The sequence below is a fragment of the Podarcis bocagei genome (assembly GCF_964188305.1).
Source record: "Podarcis bocagei genome assembly, chromosome: 5".
Classification (NCBI taxonomy): domain Eukaryota; kingdom Metazoa; phylum Chordata; class Lepidosauria; order Squamata; family Lacertidae; genus Podarcis; species Podarcis bocagei.
Genome location: NC_138129.1, coordinates 63,110,992 through 63,135,519, shown reverse-complemented (window position 1 = coordinate 63,135,519; position 24,528 = coordinate 63,110,992). Strand labels below are relative to the sequence as shown.

At 42.2% G+C, this 24,528-nt stretch overlaps 1 protein-coding gene across 9 annotated transcripts in view; it reads right to left on the bottom strand.

Moving 5' to 3' along the window:
* Positions 1-24,528, bottom strand: part of NFIA (nuclear factor I A) — a 427,373-nt gene that overhangs the window by 49,883 nt on the left and 352,962 nt on the right. For 8 of the 9 annotated variants that reach the window (XM_081193801.1, XM_081193800.1, XM_081193804.1 and 5 more), the window contains exon 7: positions 18,074-18,202. The exons of the other annotated variant lie outside the window; for it this stretch is intronic. In XM_081193801.1, the coding sequence (XP_081049927.1) occupies positions 18,074-18,202 (129 nt within the window). The remainder of the gene's footprint in view (positions 1-18,073; positions 18,203-24,528) is intronic. 9 annotated transcript variants of the gene reach the window in all.

Genomic DNA, 24,528 nt, shown 5'->3' with positions numbered 1-24,528 from the left:
CGGAGGACTTCTCCGCTGTCCGGGCGATCTTAAAATGCTGGCGGGCGGCATTTTAAAATCGCCCCGGGACAGCGGAGGACTTCTCCGCTGTCCAGGGCGATGTAAAAGCCCCTGGGAAGGCAGGCAGGGGGGACAAAGACTTTCGCCCCCCGCCCGCCTTCAGAAGGTGTTCCCGCCCCCCGCCCCGCTTCGGAGCAGCGTTCCGAAGCGGGGCGGCGGGGGCAGGTGTTCCCGCCCCCCGCCCCACTTCGGAGCAGCGTTCCAAAGCGGGGCGGCGGGGGCAGGTGTTCCCGCCCCTCCGCCCGGCTTCGGAGCAGCGTTCCAAAGCGGGGCGGCGGGGGCAGGTGTTCCCGCCCCCCCGCCCGGCTTCGGAGCAGCGTTCCAAAGCGGGGCGGCGGGGGCAGGTGTTCCCGCCCCCCGCCCCGCTTCGGAGCAGCGTTCCAAAGCGGGGCGGCGGGGGCAGGTGTTCCCGCCCTCCCGCCCGGCTTCGGAGCAGCGTTCTGAAGCGGGGCGGCGGGGGCAGGAGGTCCGAGGACAGTGGGGAAGACGCTGTCCCGGATATTTCCCTATGGGCTGTCGTCTTGCGAAGCAAGCCCATGGGGAAATTCGTCTTGCGAAGCACCTCCAAAACGGAAAACCCTTTCGTCTAGCGGGTTTTCCGTCTTGCGAGGCGTTCGTCTTGCGAGGTACCACTGTATTCCTCTATAAGCCAATGTATCTGGCATTTTTTTGAATTTTGCTGATTTTCTTCCACTTCACCACACTGCATCACAGAAGTCCATTGGGGTTGTATGCTATCGCTCCTCTCACATTAGGGTTTATTTCTGACCAAGTATATAGACATCCTCTCTCAACCAGCACTATTAAACTTTTATGTCTTTCTATGCCTATGCACTGCATTTGTAAACCACAAAGAACTGCTTCAATAAAAGTTTTGAAAGTCACTACGTGTACAGGAGAATAGACTGCATTAGTCTGGAAGAATGCTTAATACGTTGGGTGTATATACAACTTGGCAGTACAAAGCAATAGTTGAATGAAGATTAAACCAAAATAAAGTAGCAGCATTTTGCATTGGTGTTTCACTGACATTAGACAGATTGTAACAAAGATTTCTCTTTTTAGCAAAATGAAACCACTCATTTCATACTAGTTGGGCTACAGGCGGGGGCGACTTGAATAAAATATTGAGGGGGGCAGGTAAGTAAGCCCTGCCCCGCATAATCGATCATGTAACACGGTGCACACACAGCATTTGAATGACAATGCCCATCAATTTGGGGGGTGGCCCTATCAAATATTTTTATGGGGGGCCCAAATGGTGCTCAGCCCCTAGGAGTTGGCTCCTATGTTGGGCTATGAGTGGTATTCAACTAAGTTTTACTCATGGCAGATCTATTGAAATTAATGGACTTGTTGTGTATACATTCACTTTAATTTTAATTAAGTAAAACTTATATACTACCCTATATTTATTTTCCCCATGAAGAAATAGCTCATAATATCTGCTACAACACACCCAGTAGTGACAGAAATCCAGCTACATATTTGGAGCCCAGATTATCATAGAAGTAGATAACTGAACCTGCATGGTCACTGAGGGTACAGACCTTTTCCACCTCCAGAAAAGAGCTGTCAAGGTGCTAAACATGACTTTGTCCCAAAATACATTCACTTTGTATTTTGTCAGCCAGTAGTAGCTATTCTGTTTATATAAGTATCTTACAGTCATCCTAAAACATCACTTCTGATTAGCTAGAACAAAAGGAAGGTGCCTTCTGCATATCTCATCTACCACATTGAGCATCTAGCTGCTCAGACATGTTCCCGTGTTAAAATCTTACCCTACTATTATTTCAGACTACATAACTGCTTCATTTCCAGACTCCGTACAACTCTCCAAACTCACCTGGGCACCATCTATTCTTTAGTTTCAAGCTGTGCTAAACCCTGCTTCTTGCTCTGATTCTGACAAGCCCATCCAACTATATCAATTTCCTTTTCCACTCCACTTTCCTTCTGTTTCTATAAATCCAGCTCAACTACAAATTGGAACACCAGTTGCAAACTAAAGGGACTGGGCCATGACTTTGGCTAGGCCCTTTCATTTGGTAATTGTGCAGACTGCTAATTGTGACAATAAGCACTGTCTTGATCATAGGCTTCATAGCCAAGTGCAGCATATCCAAGCCACATCCTGAGAATAGTTTGGTTTCTATTTGTACGTGTTCAAACAGCACTGTTGAATGGTAATAAGCCTTGCAGTATTTCTTCTTTTTTCCTTTTCCTGGAACTGAATTGAGTATGTTCTACAGTCCTCATCATATGTTACCAAATAATAATTTCTTCTACTGAGACACTGCAATTTTCATCACTAGATGAAATGTTTATCACTGCCACACTCAGAACTCAGAGTTGTAGTCATCTAAGTTCTACTTAGAGTACAATTGCTGAAATTAATGGACACAAGTTAGTCGTGCTTATTAAATTCACCATGTCTACTTCAAGTTGGACTAGCACTGGCTACAACCCTAAAATCCCACAAATTATCACCCCATGTTTGCATGTTGCAGCTTAAAGATCTGTCAGAAGAATATTGATACGCATGAAACGATGTGTCCAAAGATGTTGCATTAATCAGGAGAAAAATCATAAAATTGTAATGCCTTTAAGCCATTGTGTAACATGTGCCGTTCTCACTTTAACCAGCCCCCCCGCTTTCCTAGTTTTTCACTACCTCTATATACAAGTATGGTGAGAAAGACAGGGTGGGTGCAGTTAATATATTTTTGTGATTTGTCAATTGTTCCACAACAGAAGAATCCTATGATTTATTGCACAATTTTATATCATCATAAAAAATAATTCACAGTAAGTGGCTTACGGTACTAGGGTATGCTGGTCATAAGTCATTAAAAATAATTACCAAGGATACCCTAACAATAAAGCTCAATATTGTAAGAAGGGGGTAGTGATGTCAAATAATAAAATATGTGTTGGAATGTATCTAAATTAAAATGTAAAGATTTGTAAACAGTAAAACTGGAGCATTATCATTACAAAGTAACCATAAAAGGTTGCTCTGAATCTGTTTCTCTCTAAATAAAGAATTAACTTTCACTCTGATATACTTAACATAAACAGTTCTATACTAACATTTTGTCGACTTCTCAGCATCTCTGATTTCCTACTGTAACTCTGCATAACACAGTGTAAGAATTCTATTAATATGAATTCCTTGAACTGGCCCAATATGCTCAGACTCCAGGGCTGACTAATTTGGTACCATGTTTGCTTTGCAACAATGCTGCAGGATGATGTCTGTTTAGTCAAGTACTGTTTACACTCACTGACAGCTGCTCTGCAGGGTTTCAGGTAGGGGACATTCCCAGCCCTACCTGGGACCTTCGGCATGTGAAGCAGATGCTCTGCTACTGCTGGTCAATTTCCAGGCTTCTGTAATATTACACAGTGCACCTCCCTTTACTGAGACCCTTCCACAATAAAGACTAGGAAGGATTTGATGCTCTCTCTCACACACATGCACAGACATTTTTGGTCTATGTAAGCTACAAGCCACCTAGCACAAGAAGAAGATAGCACAGTGTAGCCTATATTTTACAAAATATTGCAGTATGTCAGAAATGATGCAGCAGCAACAGCTGGAATTCCCAACAGCTATATTTGTGCTACTAACAAAAAGTGACAATCGCTTGTCCTTGGTATCCTGTTAAACGGGACATGAAGTGAACAGCTGCATATGAACTTTCAGGAAGTGACATTTACAAGGAAAGCTATTACCAGTTCAAACATTTATGAAACCTCTCCACCTGCTAAAGGCATCATTATTGACTAGAGATGCTGAAGCACTGGAGAACATGCAGGGCACTATAGCTCTAGATGTACCTGCAGCATGCACCTGTAACGTGTGACTGAGGATAATAGGCTAAGTAAAAGGTAAAAAGGTAAAGGAACCCTGGATGGTTAAGTCTAGTCAAAGGTGACTATGGGGTGTGGCACTCATGTTCGCTTTTCAGGCCAGGAGAGCTGGCGTTTGTCCACAGACAGCTTTCTGGGTCATGTGGCCAGCATGACTAAACTGCTTCTGGTGCAACGGGACACCGTGTTGAGTGCCAGAGTGCAGGGAAACACCATTTACCATCCTGCCGCAGTGGTACCTATTTATCTACTTGCATTGGTATGCTTTCAAACTGCTAGGTTGGCAGAAGCTGGGACAGAGCAACGGGAGCTCACCCCGTCACACTGATTCGAACCACCGACCTTCCGATTGGCAAGCCCAAGAGGCTCAGTGGTAAAACATTTCAGTTCAATCTTATGCTTCCTCTTTGGTAACCAGTGTAACCATAATACTGACCTTTATGGAAGCATTTATAAATTTTATTGTTTAAATATTGCAGCATGTTTTTATTCGGTAATTTTGCATCATAGGAAACAGGGATGTTTGTCCCTCCAACCTAACTTCCACCCAGCAAATGCTCAGAAAGCCACACCCATAATTCTAAACCAGTTTTGATGAAAGAGGGAGAGAAAGTAACAGAAGCAGCATTTTCTGGAAATACCCCTCACTATTTGACTCCAGTGTACCAACCCTCTGCATTTTGCCTTCACTGGAACTGTATCTGCCATCACAACCAGTCATAGAAAATGCCACCCTGCCTCTTCCTCTGCAGCCTAATCTCCTCCTCTACTGTACATCTGCTTGGTGGAAGATGGGGAGATTAAAGGAAGCTGGACAGGAGTGGCTGGCAGGAAGCAGAGGTAGGGGCAAGCAATGTGTTCTGGAGACATCTTCATGGTTTCAGTCCATTTCTGATACCCAAACCCCTGAATCGTGACTCCTGAACTCCATATCTGCTGCTGAGCTTGTACTGTCACTTGCCCTGAACAAATATCCCTTTCTGACTTACACCTAAGAGCCTCTTTCTGCATGTGTTAGGTGGGAATCAGGACACCTTCCCCACATGGCAGTGCTTGTCTTTCAAAACCTCATAACATACCAAAACAAGTGAGGTTTCCTCAATCTCTGTTTCCCCAACTTCTCAACCAGAACACTCCTTTCAGCTGTCTTCTTTTCTACTATTCAAAGGTGGTTCCCCTTGGTTCCAAAAAGCTGGAAACTGCAAATTTCAGTCTATACACACTTTGGCAACAGTGCTCATTATTTAAATTGGTTAGGAAGGAGGTGATAGGGCAAGGGAATGGCCTACCAAGGACTCCTATGTAATATCCCAGTCCTTAAGATTATTTAGTCATTGTGTGGAGTGTGGTGGTGATGAGGGCCAGAGACTGCCTTTGGGGCTTTCAATATCAGATCAGGTCCCTGTTTAACACTAAGGTTACTTCATACACATTTGTAATCCTTATAAGTACTCTGTACGAAAGGCCAATATTTTACCTTTCCAATACTGCAGACAGAGCTTCAAACTGACAGCCAAAGTTGATGTGACAGATGGATGCAGTGTGTTTAAACCCAAATCTATCCTGGTTACATAGAAAGAAAATGATGGAGGGATCTAATGCCAACAGGAATATGGATGCACAGGTGAGTAGTACATGCACACCTCCATTTGCCCCTTCTCATGAAGCATCTTTTCTCCAAGGTCAGCTCAGTTCTACAGTCAGAACCTCAATGAGGACAGGTGTGCAGATGATACAAAATATTCAGTGTTGTTGGTTCCCCCTCTCCCAAAAAGAGATATTGTGAGGAGCTCCACAATGTTCTCTCCAAAGTGAGTGAATGAGCAATAAAATGGCAAATGCGATGCAACGTAACCAAGTACATAAAATTATACATGGCATGAAGAAAGTGGATACAGAAATGGTTTCTCTCTCTCTCTCTCTCTCTCTCTCTCTCTCTCTCTCTCTCCCTCTCTCTCTCCCTCTCTCTCTCTCTCTCTCTCTCTCTCTCTCTCTCTCTCATAAAAGCCAAAGAACCTGAATGCTGGAAGATTCAGGACAGACTGAAGAAAGTACTGAGCGGTGAATAGCTAAACTATGCGACTCGCTCCCATGGGAGGCAGTGATGGTCACCAACTTGGATGGCTTTAAATGTGTTAGGCAAATGAATGGAGGACAAGGCCATCAACGGCTACTAGCCATTATGACTATTGTCCTACCTCCACTGTCAGAAGCAGTGTTCCTGCGAACGCTAATTGCTGGTGGGCAGAGTGCTGTTGTGCTCATGTCTTGCTTGCAGGTTTCCACAGGCACATGAAGATATACAGGTCAAATTTCAGACCCCCATTGGAAATAACCCTGTTGTCAGGCCTTCCTTCTATTGTATTCTATTCCAGTATTCAATAACTATGGGAGCTGCATGGGATAGAATGGAAGCATGAGCAATTCCCATGTTATGATGACAGAATAATTCCCTGGGATGCTTTGTTTTATTGGTTTTAGAGGTACAAGATAAAAGCAACGCAGAGAAATATATCTAAGTTTATTAACAAATTCATTAAAACATGAATTCCTCTTTCTAAAAATAGCAACAGCTAAGTCACAATGAAGCATGAGAATGTACCATCAGCTCCTTTTTTTATAAAAAAAGACCTAATTAGCCTCATTACAATTGAAAAGTATTTGTTAAAAGGCATTAAAGTGGAAACATTGTTGTAGTTCGTTTCCTTAGATACTTCCTTTTCAATCTTTTTGAGATGCTTTAGCTCACTGTGATCTGCAACCTCTCTCATAACATTAAAGCAAAGCAAGTGCCAGTTCAAATTATGTAAGATGTATCCCACCCTTTCTACCCTGAAAGTACTTGTTTTCAAAAATGACCGTATTAGAGTACTAATTGGCTAAGCCACCATGCTGGCTGATGTGAAATCCTTTGAAACGCTCTGCAACAGCTGTGTTGATCAAAAATAAGAAGAGTGACTTTTTAATAAGGAAAGCTGGCAAAAGGCCAGGAGTTTTGAAGGGAACTTGAACTTCTATATATATAATGCAATTCAAGAGGTACAGAACAGAAGTATGAACCAACAGCTTGAAAAAATTAAAGCTTTTGGGCACAATCCAGCTCCATTAATCAATGGTAGTTTTGCCACCAACTGATATGGGAGGTGGATCACAACTGGCTTCCCGACTCTTCCTACATTCTACCAATCTAAGATTAAAAGAAGCACCAAGTAACAACAAGGCACCTCTGAAGAACTGAGGTTTTAAAGATTGTTCTAGCTTATTTTTATTCAAATGTGCTTAAATAAAATGTTTACATCTAACTCTTTCAGCAGTCCTAAAAAGCCCTGCAGCCTTACACTTTCTGTTCATTGAATGTAACTTTATATACACATAATTCAGATGAGCAACTAGTGGTAAATAAAAGGCATAGGGTATGCTACTATTTTCTGATTTATGTGGAAACAGACCTAAATGAAGACTGTGCACAGAATGATGTTAGGATCTTATTCATTTATTTATTTCATTACATTTCTATCCCACTTTCCTCAGGAGCTCTCAGTGTGGCATACCCGTATTTCCTCCACCCCATTTTATACTCACAACAACCTTGTGAAAAGGGTTAGGCTGAAAGAGAAGGACTAGCTGGTTAACTCACGTTTTCTGAGGGTGTGTGCTTTGGGGATAAGCATCTCTCTCTCTGCCAGGACTTCCTCAGTCAGCCCATTTCTCCTCTACATGTCTATCTCTGTCATAACCTTGCTAAACTGCTCTCTTAACCCTAAACGACATGCAAATGAGGATGGCCTAATTCTCCCCACAGAGGCAGAAGCTGGGATTCTGCACCCTCCCTTGTGCAAACAGTCTGTCTCTCCAGACTTTTAACTCTCCTCCTATTCCCAAGTTTTTTCTCCATGCAACCATGTTTAAATGAGGGAGGAGGCCTGTGTGGGCTAGGATTTGGAGGCTGGTACCCTCTTGTGCCTAGCATGCACTCCTTTAGATAGAAGGGGCAGCAGGGAGCAGCAGAGGTTGACTTCTAAAGGGAAGCCGAAGATCTAACTAAGGAGCTGGCATTACTGAAGCAAAGAGCCGAAGGAGGTCTGCTAAGATGAGAGCAAAGTTCTATGGTAGCCTTCAACAAAGAACTTTTGCCAAGTGATAATTGTTTCTTCAGCTTTAAAGCAACCAGCTACTTTGGGCCCAGGTTGAAGATGATCAGACAATTTTCACTCAGTGGGGCACTCACTGGGCAACCTTTGACCAGTCACCATCTGTCAGCCAAATCCAACCCACAGAGGCTAGAGTAGTTGTGTGGGGAAGAACCATTAATGCCACCTAGAGCTTCTGGAGGAAGGATGGGATAAAAATGTAACAAACTCTGCTGAAAAGATGGAAACTGCTATGCATTGCCAAATGAATTGTTCAGATATTTGGGTGAGCTCAATGGACTCCTGACAACCTCTTGAATAAAGAACATGATAGATTAAGGCCTGCTGCTGCTGCAATTGTTTGTTTAGCAAAATTATACTCTTTCTACTTATAGCTGTCACGAGGAACCTGTGGCTTCCCATATGTTCCTGGTCTCCAACTCCCATTAGCCCTAACCAGCATGACTAATGTTCAGGGACGATGGGTGTCACCATCAAAAAGATCAGGTTCGTTATGCCTGATGTACTGAATACAGAAATATTTGTGTAGACCCACAGAATTCAATGGGACTTACCGTATTTTTCGCCCCATAAGACGCACCGGCCCATAAGACGCACCTAGATTTTAGGGGGGGAAATAAAGGAAAAAAAATTTATTTCCCCCCCAGGTGCGCTGCGCTAATCCAGAAGCTTGGGGCAAGCTGAGGTCAGCGCGCCCCAAGCTTCTGCGTGCCGGCAAGCAGTCCGCTGCCGCCCCAAGCCTCCCGCACCCGGCAGGAGGTCCCGCTGGGTGCGCAAGGCTTGGGGCGGCAGCGGACTGCTTGCGCGCACCTAGAAGCTTGGGGCGTGCTGAGCTCAGCACGCCCCAAGCTTCTGCATGCCGGCAAGCAGTCCGCTGCTGCCCCAAGCCTCCCGCACCCGGCAGGAGGTCCCGCCGGGTGCGCAAGGCTTGGGGCGGCAGCGGACTGCTTGCGCGCACCGAGAAGCTTGGGGCCAGCTGAGCTCAGCCCGCCCCAAGCTTCTAGGTGCGCGCAAGCAGTCCGCTGCCGCCCCAAGCCTCGCGCACCCGGTGGGACCTCCTGCCGGGTGCGGGAGGCTTGGGGCGGCAGCGGACTGCTTGCGCGCACCGAGAAGCTTGGGGCCAGCTGAGCTCAGCCCGCCCCAAGCTTCTAGGTGCGCGCAAGCAGTCCGCTGCCGCCCCAAGCCTCGCGCACCCGGTGGGACCTCCTGCCGGGTGCGCGAGGCTTGGGGCGGCAGCGGACTGCTTGCGCGCACCGAGAAGCTTGGGGCGGGCTGAGCTCAGCTGGCCCCAAGCTTCTCGGTGCGCGCAAGCAGTCCGCTGCCGCCCCAAGCCTCGCGCACCCGGTGGGACCTCCTGCCGGGTGCGCGAGGCTTGCAGACACTCGCCCGAAGCAGGGGGAGCCCTCCAGAGGGCTCCCCGTGCTTCGGGCGACAGGCTGCCGCCCCAAGCCTCGCGCACCCGGTCGGACCTCCTGCCGGGCGCGCGAGGCTTGCAGGCATTCGCCCCATAAGACGCACCCCGATTTCCCCTTCATTTTTGGAGGGGAAAAAGTGCGTCTTATGGGGCGAAAAATACGGTAAGTTAGTCATGGCTTGTTTTCAATGAGTCTGCACTAAGAATGACTAAGTCTAAATCCAACCAAATATCTTATGTACTGTAGGCTCGTATTCAGACTGTCTGTACTGGGTTTCATTAGTCGCTTCAACAAAAAAAATTCAAAAAATAAATTCTTTCACACTTGAATGCAGTGTATTAAATAAAAACTTGTAAAATAATGTCATATTTTGTTTGTGCAATGATAGAATTCTGCTTTGATACTAAAATGGGTATATTAGTGGAACCAATGAATCCAGAGTGATAGATTGCTGCTAAGTTATTAGGACTCCTAGTCCCATTTTGAATATCAGTGTTTCTCCTCACTTCCATTCTGCAGATGGTAAGCTGATACTACATAAACATTGTTAAAGCTATAGTTGCATGGTACAGTAATTCACTTAACTTTAATGTGATTTATGGTTCTGTCAATACGAGAGGTTGGAAATCCTGAGCTCTGGTGCTTAAACATGGGTTCTGGATTTAAATATAATAATGGACTTTGGTGTGTGAATGTCTGAGCAGGATGGAAAATTTAGCATAAAAGGAAATTTAGCATAAAATACTACAGTTCAATACTCTGTTCAAAGCATACAGTTTAACTCCATGGACAGATCAAAGAAAAGCAACGAAACTGAATATGTAATCAGCAAAAGAGCAGGCTAAATACTGTGGTCTAAGAGTATTCAATTTTTATGTTATTATTTTAGATATGCATGAAATCCTATTACTGTGTTAAAAAAAAATGCCTCCCCGCTCTTCCTGTCCTCCCCACTTCCCTTATATAGGCGGAATCGAGTCTCTTTTGTCAGGGTAACTTTAAATCCAGGTCCAATTTGTTAATCACCCCCATTCTTCTCCCTGCCACCTTCCTCTCAGGGCATTTTTGCCTCTTTAAAAGATTAAGGGACCAAGTGTTGCTCTAACATGTCCTCAGTGGAACAACATATTAACACAATTCCTCACTAAAAAGGCCATCTCTAGAAGTTTGCTGCAGGGATGACAAATTAACCCAGCATGGTGTCCCACACATCTATCTTTGCGCAAATTATTAGTGTAATAGAGCTTTTAGTTATGCATTTATCTAGCATTTTATTGAATGGTTGCATATAATGAAGCTAAGCAATCAGGATCCTTTACGAGGCAATCTCAGTGGGTGGCCTTATAGTTAATTTAGGGTAGTAGTCCTCTAAGCTGTTCACTCACATACAAATCAGTTAAATAAGCTACTCATCTAAATATTTCCTATGTCACAGGGCAACTCTTTAAAATCCAATAAAGGTAGAGTTTTAATTACACGGTTCTTGACTTTTATTTAGGTCTAGGTTTAACTATTTGCCAGCGTCTTGCTTGCAGAGTGGAATCTAAGAGCACAAATACTGTAAGTCAGAAAAGGGAAGCGTCTCTAATCAAATCCTATAGCAATATCTTCCCCAGCAGCTGTCATAATATTTAATTCAGTAGTCTTCAAACTTTTCACATCTGAGACACAGTTAAACATAAGTTATGTCCTGGGAACTCCAGGTTTGAGGGGGGACACTAGAAAAGTGGGTCCCCTCCTACGTTGGTGGAACTCCTGTCCCTATCCCATGAGCAGGTAGCAGTTACATCCCACAAGGCACTGGGGTAATGCTTCTTCAGGCATTCTGGGGAATTGTGGGAAATTTAAGATAGGGAGCTGACAGAGGGGGCACCTGTACTGAGGCTGCCCAGCAGCTACTTGAGTGTGGGTGCTGGTGGTGAGCTCAATACCCATTTATATCAGGGGCTTTGCACAGTGTTTTTCTTTGTCAGTTTCTCACCCTCTCTCCCTACAATTGCCTCTTATCTTCAAAAAACAAGCGAAGAGAAGAAAAAATAATGTTGATGGCTCAATTTAGATTGAGCCTCAGGGCCCCACCAGTCGAAGACAATAGTAGATGGAGCAACCACATATGGTAACCATGCACTGTTTACTCTCCAATGACATTTTATTTGTTGATGGTTCTGAAAGTGGTAGGCACAGTTTCAGTTGGGCATGTGCTGATGATACACTATGGATATGGATGGAAATTTAGGAGAACAGCATCAACTGTAGCTCATCAATTTTTAAAAAGTCAACAATATACTGCAAATTCATTTAGTCCTTCAGCTTCCAACAGTCCAACTGAAGGCAACTTATTTTTTGCCACCTGAAAGCACAAGATGCCAACAGGTCTATGACAGCAGATTCTGCAACAAGCTGCTTCCTAGAGCTCTGACAAGATAACCACACGTTTACTAAGGTGGCCACATGCAATGCCAAAAAAGAGGAAAGGCATCTCCCCAAAAAACTGTTTACCATTCACAGCAAGATTTTTGTGCTCATCTGAGAGTCCACAGAGTGGTAAGGCAAGGCCCAAACAAGATGTAAGACAAGGCAAGGTGGGACAAGGTTCAGATATGAATACAAGGCAGAGTTCAGGCTGTGCTGTGGGTAATATAATGCTCAGAAGTTCCTCCAGCAAGAAACAGGGCTTAAACGGAATCCTTACATAGCAGTAGCAGCAGGAAGTGCAGCCCAATTGTCAGCCCCACTTGTGCTGCAAGATGCTGCTTTCCTTAAGGGAACCAGGCTTCTCCAGTAATCTCCTACAGCAATGGAGAAGGGAATCTTCAAGTTTTCCTGGGTCTTCTGCAGTGGAGTCCTTCTCAGAGGAGAGCAGTGTCACATCTTCACGCCAGGCGCAACTGGCCCTACAGGTTCATCTGAGAGCTTTGCCTGTAGTTGAGGAATCTGACTCCAGGGCCATGATACTGAATATGATTAGAAACCCACTTCATATTTTGGTGCGATGTGCACAAAGACTCAAAGGATGACCTTCATATTGGGAAATGTTTGGGGGGGTGATTTTGGATTGTGCCCCCAAGCCCATCTTCCTTTTAACATCTCAGATATTCAGAGCCACTGAGAATTCAGATCTCAATACCCAGGCAGGAGAAAGTGGCCTGGCCCCAGCTCACAGACATCAGGGATCAAAGAGAATGCAATTCTGGTTCCTGATGTCAGTGATTTCAACCAGCTAAAGTTATTAGTGGAAGAAGTCAGCAGGACAGAATAAGATTTTTCAGGGCACTGGATGTTACATCCAGGAATGTTTCAAATCAGCACCTTTCTCTTTAAAGATTTATTATTGGGAGGAAAATGGCATCTGGTGGAATTTGGTGCAGCTAAGCTATTGCTGCTGGAATCTCTGAGTTCCCTGAATGAACCCTGTGAGTTAGAATAAGCTGAAAGATAGTGACTGCCTCAAAATGATACAGTAAGCTTCATAGTTGAGTGAAGAAGGCACAAGACTAAATGTGCCCCCCTCAAGAGGAACATAAAAGGGTTAAAATGCATGAGAAGAGCTTTAGTCAATGAAAGGCTCCAGCTCTGTTGGACTAGTGCTTATATTTCTGCTGGAAATTAGAGATTCACACAAGCTAGAAGTACAGAGATCTGTTTGAAACTATCTACCTCCTGCATGTGTGAAAGGATTGACATTTTGCTGTTGGAGCAGAAAATCGTGGCTATCCATTCCATTCCTAAATCGAGCGCTATTATGATGCCTCATCTGCCTGGGAAAAGTACAGACAAAGCAGGCAATAAAACACCAGGACTAGTGCATACTGCTCAGCTGATACTTTTGATAGCCAAACCCACACTCTCTTTCAGATGGCTACATCACAGCTGCGATGAACAATCGAGAGGAGCACTGCCATGGGGCTCAGCTTCCCACATGCAGCTCTCTATAGCACAGGTGTTTGCTGGAGTCTCTGCCTTGCTCCTTCCTGTATGAGAGCCATGGCTTTCCTGCTGTTTCATTCAGCAACTCTTTGTAGCAGCAAGATCGTATTGTGGAGCCATGTTCATGCATCTGGTGCTTTGCAAACAAAAGTATTTTAGAATTTAAGAAAACTGGACTGCCAGGTAATTTTGTCCAGGCTTAAGAAATGTTCACAGAAAGTGTTCGCATATATGCATCAAATGGAGTCCCATCTGTAATGTTTTAGGCTAAATCCACAGGCTATTTCAGGCTGGATTCTACATTATTATTAGGATGCCTTCAGTACACAAGTGCTTTAGGGAGTAACAAAAACAAAAAGAATACAGGTCTCTGCCCCAAGAGGATTACAAGCTATATTTCAACATTTGGTAAGGAAAGAAAATATGAAAAGTCTAGAAAAAGGTGGACAGCGAAAAGGTCACACAGAAAGGGATACATGAGATAATAGGGAAAGGGGACAAATGCAAGTAGGAATTAAAGTTACAAGTGCTTAGGCTTTGTTTCAGTTGTTGAAAATATCCATACACCCTCTTTCTCTTATCTAATAATATATGAAGCATTCACACACATACTTTATGAGAATATCCACAGTATAGGATGAATCTAAGTAATGATACATGGAGATATTAATTTCTAGGAAGTCTCCATCCCACATGGAACAACAAACCCAAATAGCTTCATGTTTGGGCAGAAGGTGTTGTCTATGACCGATCTTCAGTCACATACATGTTGACATACACCAGGTTCTCAGTGTAGATATGCCATGTCTTGCCAAGAGATGTAGCCTCGATAACTCTATTTACATCTATACACTTCTATAACTTTTATGGCCATTACATGTTCTCCAGCTTGTCAGCTCTACCTTTGGCTGAGATTTTTATCTCCACATGCCTGGGGCTATTATCTTGTAGGGAACAGGGTTCCTTTGAGAGGAAGGAGGGGAGAATTAATAAATAACAAACATTAAAAGTGTACTGTATTGAGCAAATGCAAAACTAGTGCAGAAAGTTGCATGATTATTGGCAGCGAGCAATTTAATGGAGCCTCTTGAAATCTGACCAGGTGAGCATGAAATCCAGGGTTAAGAATGCATAAATCCTCCTTAGGCTGAAATTGCTGTTGAAGGTTCCAAGATGGTTTGAGCATAGGCGCCGACTCCATGGGGCTTGAGGGGGCCCGAGCCCCCTCAAAAATTCGTTTGGGGGGGCTCTGCCCCCCCAATAATCTCCGGCGCCCCTCCAGCAGAGCGCCATCGCCGCCCCTCCCCCAGCCCAAAATGCACAGGGTCGGGCTGCATGCCTCCTGCCCTCCCTCCCGAGCAAAAGCTCCACCCAATTTCCTTCGGAGCTGATTAATAGGCGCAGCACACTCTCCCCTATTCGCTCACGAGGAGGCGGCGCCACTTTATTTGCATATTCATGAGCTTATTTATTATTCATGAGCTTTCCCGGGGCCCCCCCCCCAATATTTTTTATAAGTCCGCGTCCCTGGGTTTGAGCCCATTGATGTTGAACAATGACACTTACTTGCTAAATCAGGGTCAAACTACATGTTATGCTTAATGTGTAGCATGCATTTATGTCTCAATTTTTTCTTTACCTTATCAGTAGGGGTGGTGAAGGGATGTGGTGTGGTGAAGGGCTGTTATCTCTTCCCTACCCAGCTGTGACCCCTGCTGATAATTACCACCCCAGGTTAAGAGAGTTTGTGCCTATGGAATCATTTTCTCTTTCTAATCCATGTTGCTGCAGGGGGAAGTGGAGTGTCTGATCCTACCCCCACTTCTAATTAAGTTTAAAAGAACACCCAGAAACCTCGCTAGATGCCACCAGATTTTTCTGATGGAAGCAACAGACAGCGAATACGTGAGAATATGCAGTGGGAACCTCCATTTCAGGGGCAGAAAACAGTAGATGCCCCTTCTGACCAATACACCTTCAAAATATAGAACTTTTTCAGAGAAAATGCTCTCTGAAGAAATACAGAAAGATTTTCTAGATTTCTTCTATAGTTGTTCAAGATTTTTATTGAAAATACCTTGATAAGGGGTTTATAATTGAGAAATCCATAAAATAGGTGGGCATGATACATATTTGCTTTCTTCCCCCCCCCCCCCCACTCTGCAGGAGTTTATTTTTTGGTTTACTTTTTGATATAACCTTGGTACTTTCTATTATTTGCACACATAAGAATTAGAACTCTGGGGTTGCTGCCAATTACCAGGATGCTGCCAATTACGGGCTGAGGTTGTGCAGACACACTGGTGGGAGAGCAGTATTGATTCCAGTGGTGAATCTACACAACACTGGCCTGGCCACCTCGATTAAGTGGCAATGAGACCACCCCAAGGCTATTGGTGAGGTTCTGCCCCACTGAGTAATCAGTTGGTTTAACTAAGAACTTGCCACTGTGCATCTGAAAGACAAAATGTCTACAAAAGCCCTAAGTTATGCCTTGCTGCAGATGATCAAGGACTAGACTGAGAGCCAGTGTGGTGTAGTGGTTATGAGTGGTAGTCACGTAATCTGGGGAACCGGGTTCGCGTCTCCGCTCCTCCACATGCAGCTGCTGGGTGACCTTGGGCCAGTCACACTTCTCTGAAGTCTCTCAGCCCCACTCACCTCACAGAGTGTTTGTTGTGGGGGAGGAAGGGAAAGGAGAATGTTAGCCGCTTTGAGACTCCTTAAAGGGAGTGAAAGGCGGGATATCAAATCCAAACTCTTCTTCTTCTAGACTCTAGGGGGCATCTTGCCCCTTACTTTTGTTCAGGAAATTCCAGGGCAGGATGAAACGTCTAAAAGTTGTAAGAAAGTATAAAGTGTGGCACCTATACCCACTTAGCACTGGATCCTAAGGTCCCTAGAAGTGGCTCTATCCTTTAGCCTGGACAAATGTTTGCAAAGCCAAAACACTGTAACTGCTTGAAAGCTTTTTCTGGACCAGCAGCACTCAGACGGACCATCGTCACCATGTTAAGCCTGCCTATGTCACTTTAGCTATGGCACTGCAATACTCTGGTGGAGCCGGGTCTAGGCTGCCCTTGAGTTTCAGAGTCAGCTGGTGTACAGCTGAATACGCTGTTAATGTAACTTTGATCCTACGAATACCTTTCTATTTTCACCAATTATCAGGAGCATTTTTAAAATGCATGCTTGCCTCCCAGCAACTTGCTACCTAATTAACTGCAAATAATTCCATTCTGCTCTGTCTGAATAATTTTGAAAGCCATGCAAAGTTTCAGAGTGGTGGCATCTTGCACACCAGTGCTATTTGGTGGGCTCTGAGTTTATACTAAAGGTCTTGGAGACACCTGATATCTGTGTAGCACCTTAAAAGCCTTCTTTGAAAGCAGGGGTGGTTCACCTGGTTGCATGGAGGCACAGCAATAACCTTTCAGCAGTGAAGTCACTGCTGCTTATCAGGAGAAAGTGAAGAGGAAGCAAGGGCAGGGCAGGGCAGATACTTTGGCGGACAGACCTGACCTCACTGCTGCTTCAGCCCTCATATTGGCTGTGATTCTGCAGCCTTCAGCTTCCCCTTTTATTTACAAATTTTTCCAAGTTCTGAAGAACTCTAAAGCTTACACACTATTTTATGATGCTTTGGTTGGCCTACATATAGATTTATACTAGTGCAATTTACAGGACAATAAGGCTGTACTCTTATACCTACCTATCTGGAAGTAAGCTCTATTGAACCCAGTGGGGCTAACTTCTGAGTAGACATGTCTAATATGAACATATTGTTTATCAAAAACATTATACCTAGGAAGCGTTATATGTGTAACAGATTAGTATGTCCAATAAACCAAAATGCTGCAGGAAGAAGAATAATTCTATCACAACTGGCCATTTTATTTTGTGATCGTCTGGGATAAAAGCTATTAAGAGCAAAAGTTTATTTATGAATGCCACTAAGCAGGGAATAAGGTATTTTTTTAAGTTCCTCGGTGAAAATTCCTCAAATTTTGGATGACTCAGAAACCAAGTGATTTTCCTCACCTTGTTACTAAGCACAGACGTGGTCTTTGTGAATTAACTATGCAGCATTCCTCATTTTCTGTTTCAATCTGAAGAGCTATTTCTAACCAATTATTCACCCCTTGGAAACTGAGTGGTCAAGTGCTTTATTTTAAGTCACCCACAAATACACTGGTGAAAACTAACTAAGCTACTAAAAGTCATCTAAAACCTTAAAAGACGATGGTGATGAGGGCCTGTGGACTGGAACAATGACTCCTACAAACTAAATACAAAATGTCACACAATGCAAAACCAGGATTGTTGAAAGATTAAAATGATGAAGCAATAGAATGCATAGCTCCGTGCTGAATGAGACACAGTGAACACTTAAGACTTATACCCCAAAATATTAAAATATAATTCACTCTGAATCAAAACACAGCCACACTCCTTCTTCAGATTGACTCCTAGGCAATCAAAACCACTTTAGATCAGACTAAGGTAGCTAATCTTCGTTTACTCTCTATCCAAAACCTTCAGGCACTTGAAACAGCAACTCTATCCATATAGCACACCCTGATGGCTAGGGGCACCATGGTTAAAGTCCAAGCCCATTGGTGCACTTTCGTAAGGCCTCACCTCTGGGTCCTGTAATGACAGGTCGATGATGCTGTGTGAATGCCGTTCCAAGGGAGGAGGTCTGCGAAGGCGAGGGACTGCTGAAACCAGACTTCTCTGACTTCTTTAATGGAGTTGGCGATGGCATTCCTGGCAAGAATGATTGATAAGTGCAATTTAATAATGCTAGGTCATGGAACAACAGCCTATGCATTGTGAAAGGGGGTGCGAAAGCAGATAGAAAAACTTAAAGGACAAATTAAATTGCATACAACAGCAAGCTTGAAGGTTCACTTTTATTTATGATTGTCTTTGGGGGCAAAGGGTGGCCATCACTGGCGTGAAAATATATATATTAAGATGCATCCAAATATATATATTTTTAAATCTCTGAGGGAAACTTGCTGACATGTTATTAATTAGCATTCTTATTAGGCCCTATTCTTTACATTTTTTCAAACTACAGTAGCTGCAATGCTTAGATTTTATATATACATTTTTATATATGCATTTTAAATAGATTGTCATGGCTTATGGTGTTGAATATGTCTCATAAACTGCCCAGAGTTTTGAAACCACAGAGGCTGAACACCAAGAGTAGATCTGCCTCCTGCCCACAGGTTCCTGCTTCTGTTAAACCCTTGAGTGAGAGTGAGGTGAAATGTACATGTATCCTGGCGGCAAGGGTAGGAAAGTTCTGGGGATATGCGCAAAACTGAGACAGTGTTTTGGGAACTGGGTGGGTGGACTGGATGAATGCCTTGAAGAGTTCCAGATGTTTCTGCACCGTTAAAGGTTTCTGAGTTACAAACAGCATCCATTTCCCATTGTGTGGGAGATTTTTTATTTATAAAATTTAAAGAGCCTTTTAGTGTTGCGCAACCTGAATGGTATTTTATAATATTGAAATTGTTCGTTTGTTTTAAAACTAACCACTAATAGAGGCCTTCACTGGAAAAAAGATCTTTCACAGAAGTGAAGACCCTCTTCTGACATTGTATCATCAGGTTTGATGCTAATAGGAGCATAGGAAACCACACTATGCCAGGACAGATTATTTGTCCATTCATCTCAGAATTGCCTCCTTTTAACTGGAGAGGTGAGGGGCTGAACCTTAGACTTCCTGCATGCAAAATATGTGCTCTGCCACTGAGCTATGGTCTCTGCTCATATAAATGATACGACTGATGGGGTTCTAGCCAATGCTGATGTCCTGCTACTTGCACAATGGAAGCTCTCTCATCCAGCCCCATCCCATACACCCTCAAAATCTGCTCCAGAGGGTTTGGGGACCATACCCCGAGCAGATTTTAGGTGTGCATGGGGAAAGGAGAGGAAGGGAAGTTCCACTCACCGAGTGTTGGATACAAAACATTAATTTTTATGTTGGTTTAATATCAAGTCTGTAGTCTGTACTTCGTGCATACAATTTATCCATAATAAATGAATGTTCCGTTTAAAAGATCTTTGATAAACAGAGGCTACAGACAATGCACTTTTCTCATCTTTGGTGTCTGTATGCACAAGCATGTAGATATACAAAAAGAGAGAGGCAGCATTATTAGAACAGAAAATCAGTGAGGTAATTTAAAAAGTAGACTCCTTCGAAGCAATGAGAATCCTGTATTATTACTGTATTCTTTATAATACACATGCTGCTGGGATGAACTGGGATTAAGTCCCAGATAAACAGGATTGCAGCATGTATATTATAACAAATACATTAAAAGGACAGGATTCTCATTGCTTCAAGGGACTTTACTTCTGAGTAGACATGAATAAGATTGTGTCGTTAATACCTTTTATCGTTTTCCTTTCAAACTGTTGGCATTTCCTAACTCTACTACTATATTAACTGATGTGTTGGATTTTATTGTTTTAAATTACTAAGCAATACAAATCTGATTGTTATAGTTTAGATAACAGCATTTTTATAACTATGGTTATAAGGCCATAGTTGCTCTACCTCACACAAGGCAATTCTAATCACGACCTATGTAGTGACAGAAAATATCAACTGTTCTCCTTGTGGTTGCTAATTGGCCATATTAGCTACGTTTTAACAGTGTCATCCTATGCAGTGCATGTTTACTTGGAAGTAAGACACAGTGTTCAAAGAGGCTTGCTTTCTAGTAAGTGTGCTCAGGATTACAGTCTAAATGTGGTCAAGAAGAGCAATTCATATTGAGATTACTGAATTACAGAAACATGAGGTTGAGTGTTCATGGCCAAAAATTTCTGAGGGGCACCAGACTGGGGAAAACTTCTTTGAATGATAGCTGGTATAGCACAGTGGCTAAAATATAATCCTATGCACATTTACCTGAGATTAAGCTCAAATGAACAGAGTGGGACTTCCTTTGGGGAGGAGGGGCATGCAGAGAATTGTGTTGCATGAATACTTATCAAGAAGTCGCTTTCAAATGCCACCACAGTTCAGTAGGGGGTCTCAGCCCCTGGGTACTTTATTGGAGATGATGCTTTTTTTCTGAGTTGTAAGAGCTGCTAAGATAATGTATGTGACATGATAAGTATTTAATACTGAATATTCCAAATTACACGCACATTGGTCCAAATCCAGAGGAAGCTAGTTTCATTGCAATGATGGACATAAATTAGTTGCCCAGTTGATTTCAATGACATTTAAGCACAACAAACTTATTCTGAATTTGAACCACTAATATAATTTAGTGCAGGATTTTAAAGTAAAGTATAAATGTGCAAACTGAAATCTCTTACAACCATCTCATAATAATATGTATTAAATGAGGTGGCTTTTTAAAAAAGTGTTTGACAGCTTGTGTGACATACTTGACTTCAGGAATAATCTATTAATTAAATGTAAGTGGTGGCACCCATTAGATCCAAAAATATGACTGCTTCATCATTCAGAAGAACATGAAGAACATAAATTTTGAGAATTTAATTTAAATGTTTTGAGGGACTGAGCAAGAACTGCTAATTTCTAAAAGCATATTTTAGGGCCTAGTGAATGGTCTTTAGCAGAATCTGATGCTGCTGTATTACTGCAGCTAAGGAATTGTGGACCTAATAATTTCTCTGGATATCACTGAAAGTACCAAGTGTGTACAGTATATAAACAACATCATTATTAATAATAATAATAATAAATATTTTGTCCTTTAAGAGGGGAAAGGTATGGAAGACAAGTTAGATGTTGCAAAGCAAATAGCATCATTCACATTTTATGGTGCATGAGCATGGTGCTCTGTCTAAGCAGCAGAACTGAAACATTCTCTGAATGGGTTAATAAAAGCAGGAAAAGAGCTTGCATGCAAGTAGAAAAGTTCTAGGAACAAGCCAAAATAAACCTAGTTTTTTCTAAAATGATCACAGCCACATGACATTATTCTTAAGACAGCAAAGATTGTCAGTATTTGCAATTAAAAAATAAACTTAAAACCAAAATGCTAGTTTAGCACATCTTATGCTAATGTTCCTGATATCATGTGGTATCTGACTAATACGCAGAGTAAACTGAATGGAATCAATGGACATAACTTAGTCTTGACTAACTTAAGTCCATTTTATCCAATGGACTCTGTCTATGACTAAGTCAGATAACTCCCACAGCCTGCATATTTCTGAGAATATCCTCTTTCATTTAGTTATAGTGGCAATTTATAAATGTACTTGAGTTCCTGTACTAGTCTACATCAAATTAAGCATCCATTATTCTTTGGGGTGCATATTGCAGTGGCAACTACAGGGCATTGGATTCACAAATGGATTAGCATTGTTTGGAGGCGGCTACATGCCTTTGCAACTCATCTAGTCCTGAAGCATATGGGGGCACCAGAATATTAGCTCAATGGGCACCCAATGGTTTTCTTGTAAAGCAATCTAATGGTACAACCCTTGCCTACAGTGCTTTAATGTAACATTTTAAGAAGAGTACATATGAATGTTAAAGCACTTTCAGCCACTTACAGTGTTCTAACTGCCCTAGTGTGAAGGTACCTTAGAAGCATTTGGACTCCCATGGTTTTATCTTCTGTCAATATTTAGTGGTAGAAGTAATGGGAAACACACTTCACTAATGTAAAATGAAAGTTATGTGTTTTTAAAACAAATTCAACAGCTGGAACTTTGGGTTGCTGTGTTTTTTAATTCTGCTTTTTCATTGAAATGCACAACAATTTGTCCATATCAGTTCTCACTTGATCTATATTAAACTAGCTATGTTTCTCAGGCTCACAATGGCAATAAAAAGAACAAAATAATTTTATTTCAAGAAAACAATGCGTTCCTTACTCTATTTTTAGTTAATAGTTTAAATATAGTATACAATAAAAAGAAAATTTAGACAATACTGATCTTGATGGGTGTACACATATCAATTTTGTATTACTATAAGTTGGAGCAATTTTTCCAAATTAAAGCTGTCTAAATTTTCATTCATGTGTCATTTTCCTAAGTATAAAGCTATTTTGTTCATTCCAACTCATGCATGTCATGTCCATCCACCCAATGCACAAATGCAAGCAAAAATGGAATCATAGGTTAGTGGAGTCATGGAATAGATGATGAAGTCTCCCAGGAAGGCCTTTCAGAATTCTGCAGTTCGCAAACCTCCAACCCAACTTAGTAGTGTGGGTGCAGGAATATTTCATATTCATCGTCTTCTATGGATCAGTAGAGCAGCACAATAGTTTAAAATCCTGAACCTTCTTGTATTCGCTAGTCAGGAAATATCAATGCTTCCTATTACATAATAGGAAAAGATCCATGGGCATTCTCCAAATACAGTAAATGACAGAAAGCTGTATATGAATTCTGTTCACAATATCTGTCTGCTCAGTGGATACCTTTACACATTTTTCCAAGCTGAAGAACAGTTCTGCTAAGGGTAAATCATCCATCACTACCAAAAATGACAACGTCACAATTTCTATTCTCTTCCCAAAAGTAATACAAAGATTGGGGGGGGGGGTGAAATTCAGTGTACTTCTAGATGCTAAATCCAGTGTCACTATAGAACTATTATTTTTATCATTTATTAAATTTCTATACCACCCTTTATCCAAAGATCACAGGGAAGTGTACAATATAAAAACACAAAAATGCATACCATAATAACAACCAAAAACAACACCTCTCCGGTTTAAAATGCCATAGATTGATTAATTAACCACCTCAGAATACCTTTCTAATCATGATACAGCACAGTTCCATGTTTGCTATATGAATGTAAGTTACTGACTACTCATGTCAACATAAATAAGGGTATTGATAGGTCTATCAACAGGAGAAATATATGCAAGAGATGAAGGCATGTAGCCTAAACTAATGGTTCTCAACTTTCTTGAGTATGAAAAGCCCCTTTTTAACCCTTCGTCCAAATTTTGCTGAGCCCCTGCTCCTGTTTGACCCTCTAGAGACACAACAGGAGTAGAGTGAGGTGGGTCTCTCTTAAAGCTCTTTGAAAAAAAAGTGGTTCTTTAAACACATCTCATTTAAAGGAGGGGAGAAGCTACTCCAATGGGACTTAAAGCGCCTGCCTTTTGAAGAAGCCTCCCCCCTCCCTTAAATGAGCGGACCCTCTAAGGGGCAGGTGCCCCCAGCTTGGGAACCATTGGCCTCTATACTATATCAATTATAGAGGGGCTCTCTAAACAATCTATAAGAAAACCTATCTGCACCAGAAAAATGGAATGCCGTAAAAGAAAGAACAAAATAAAAATAAATTTCAAAAACAATGCCATATGCTAACATAAAGTTAATTTAATTATTAGTTAAGCAAAATCTATCAATTATGAGGTGGGCCTTACTGGCATAAGATAGGTGTGATTGTTAGAACATTTTTAACAGATGTCTGTCCAGCTTCTGCTTGAATGTGCGTATGAATCAGTAATACAAAGTTGCGTGGAGGATTGTTTTGACCCATACATTCTTGGGCTCTTAACTTATTACTTTTATCTACCATATGAACATTACAATAACCATTGTGCAATGAAAGTAAAAAATAGTAACCAAACCTATTACACCATTTATTCAACTATACACATCAACCAAAATGTTGAACCTTCTTTTTCTTTCTTAAAACACCTAATCTATTTACCGGGCTCTAACAGCGGTTAACAACTATCTCAGCACCCAACTGATGCCACTATGCATGATAACTGAATTCATCATAATCATTATTTTAAGAAACATAAAGTTGAATAATTAAAACATGCAAATGGCATATAAAATAGAAATTAAATTGTTTTCTAGTTCTCTTAAAAAAACACCTGTGCATGTTAGCAGCTTCCTTTTGGAGCAGCTACTGAAACGCCTTTTCAAGAAGCATCAGCATTCTTACTAGCCTTCTCCCCCACCGTTCCTGGGTATTACTACAAAACATGAAATGTCTTTCATTCATTCATTGAGAGCTTCTCCTCCTGCATTTACAACCATTTTGCTTCATTTTTATTAAAGCTAAACAATCCAAGGTTGGTGGAACCTTCTGTACC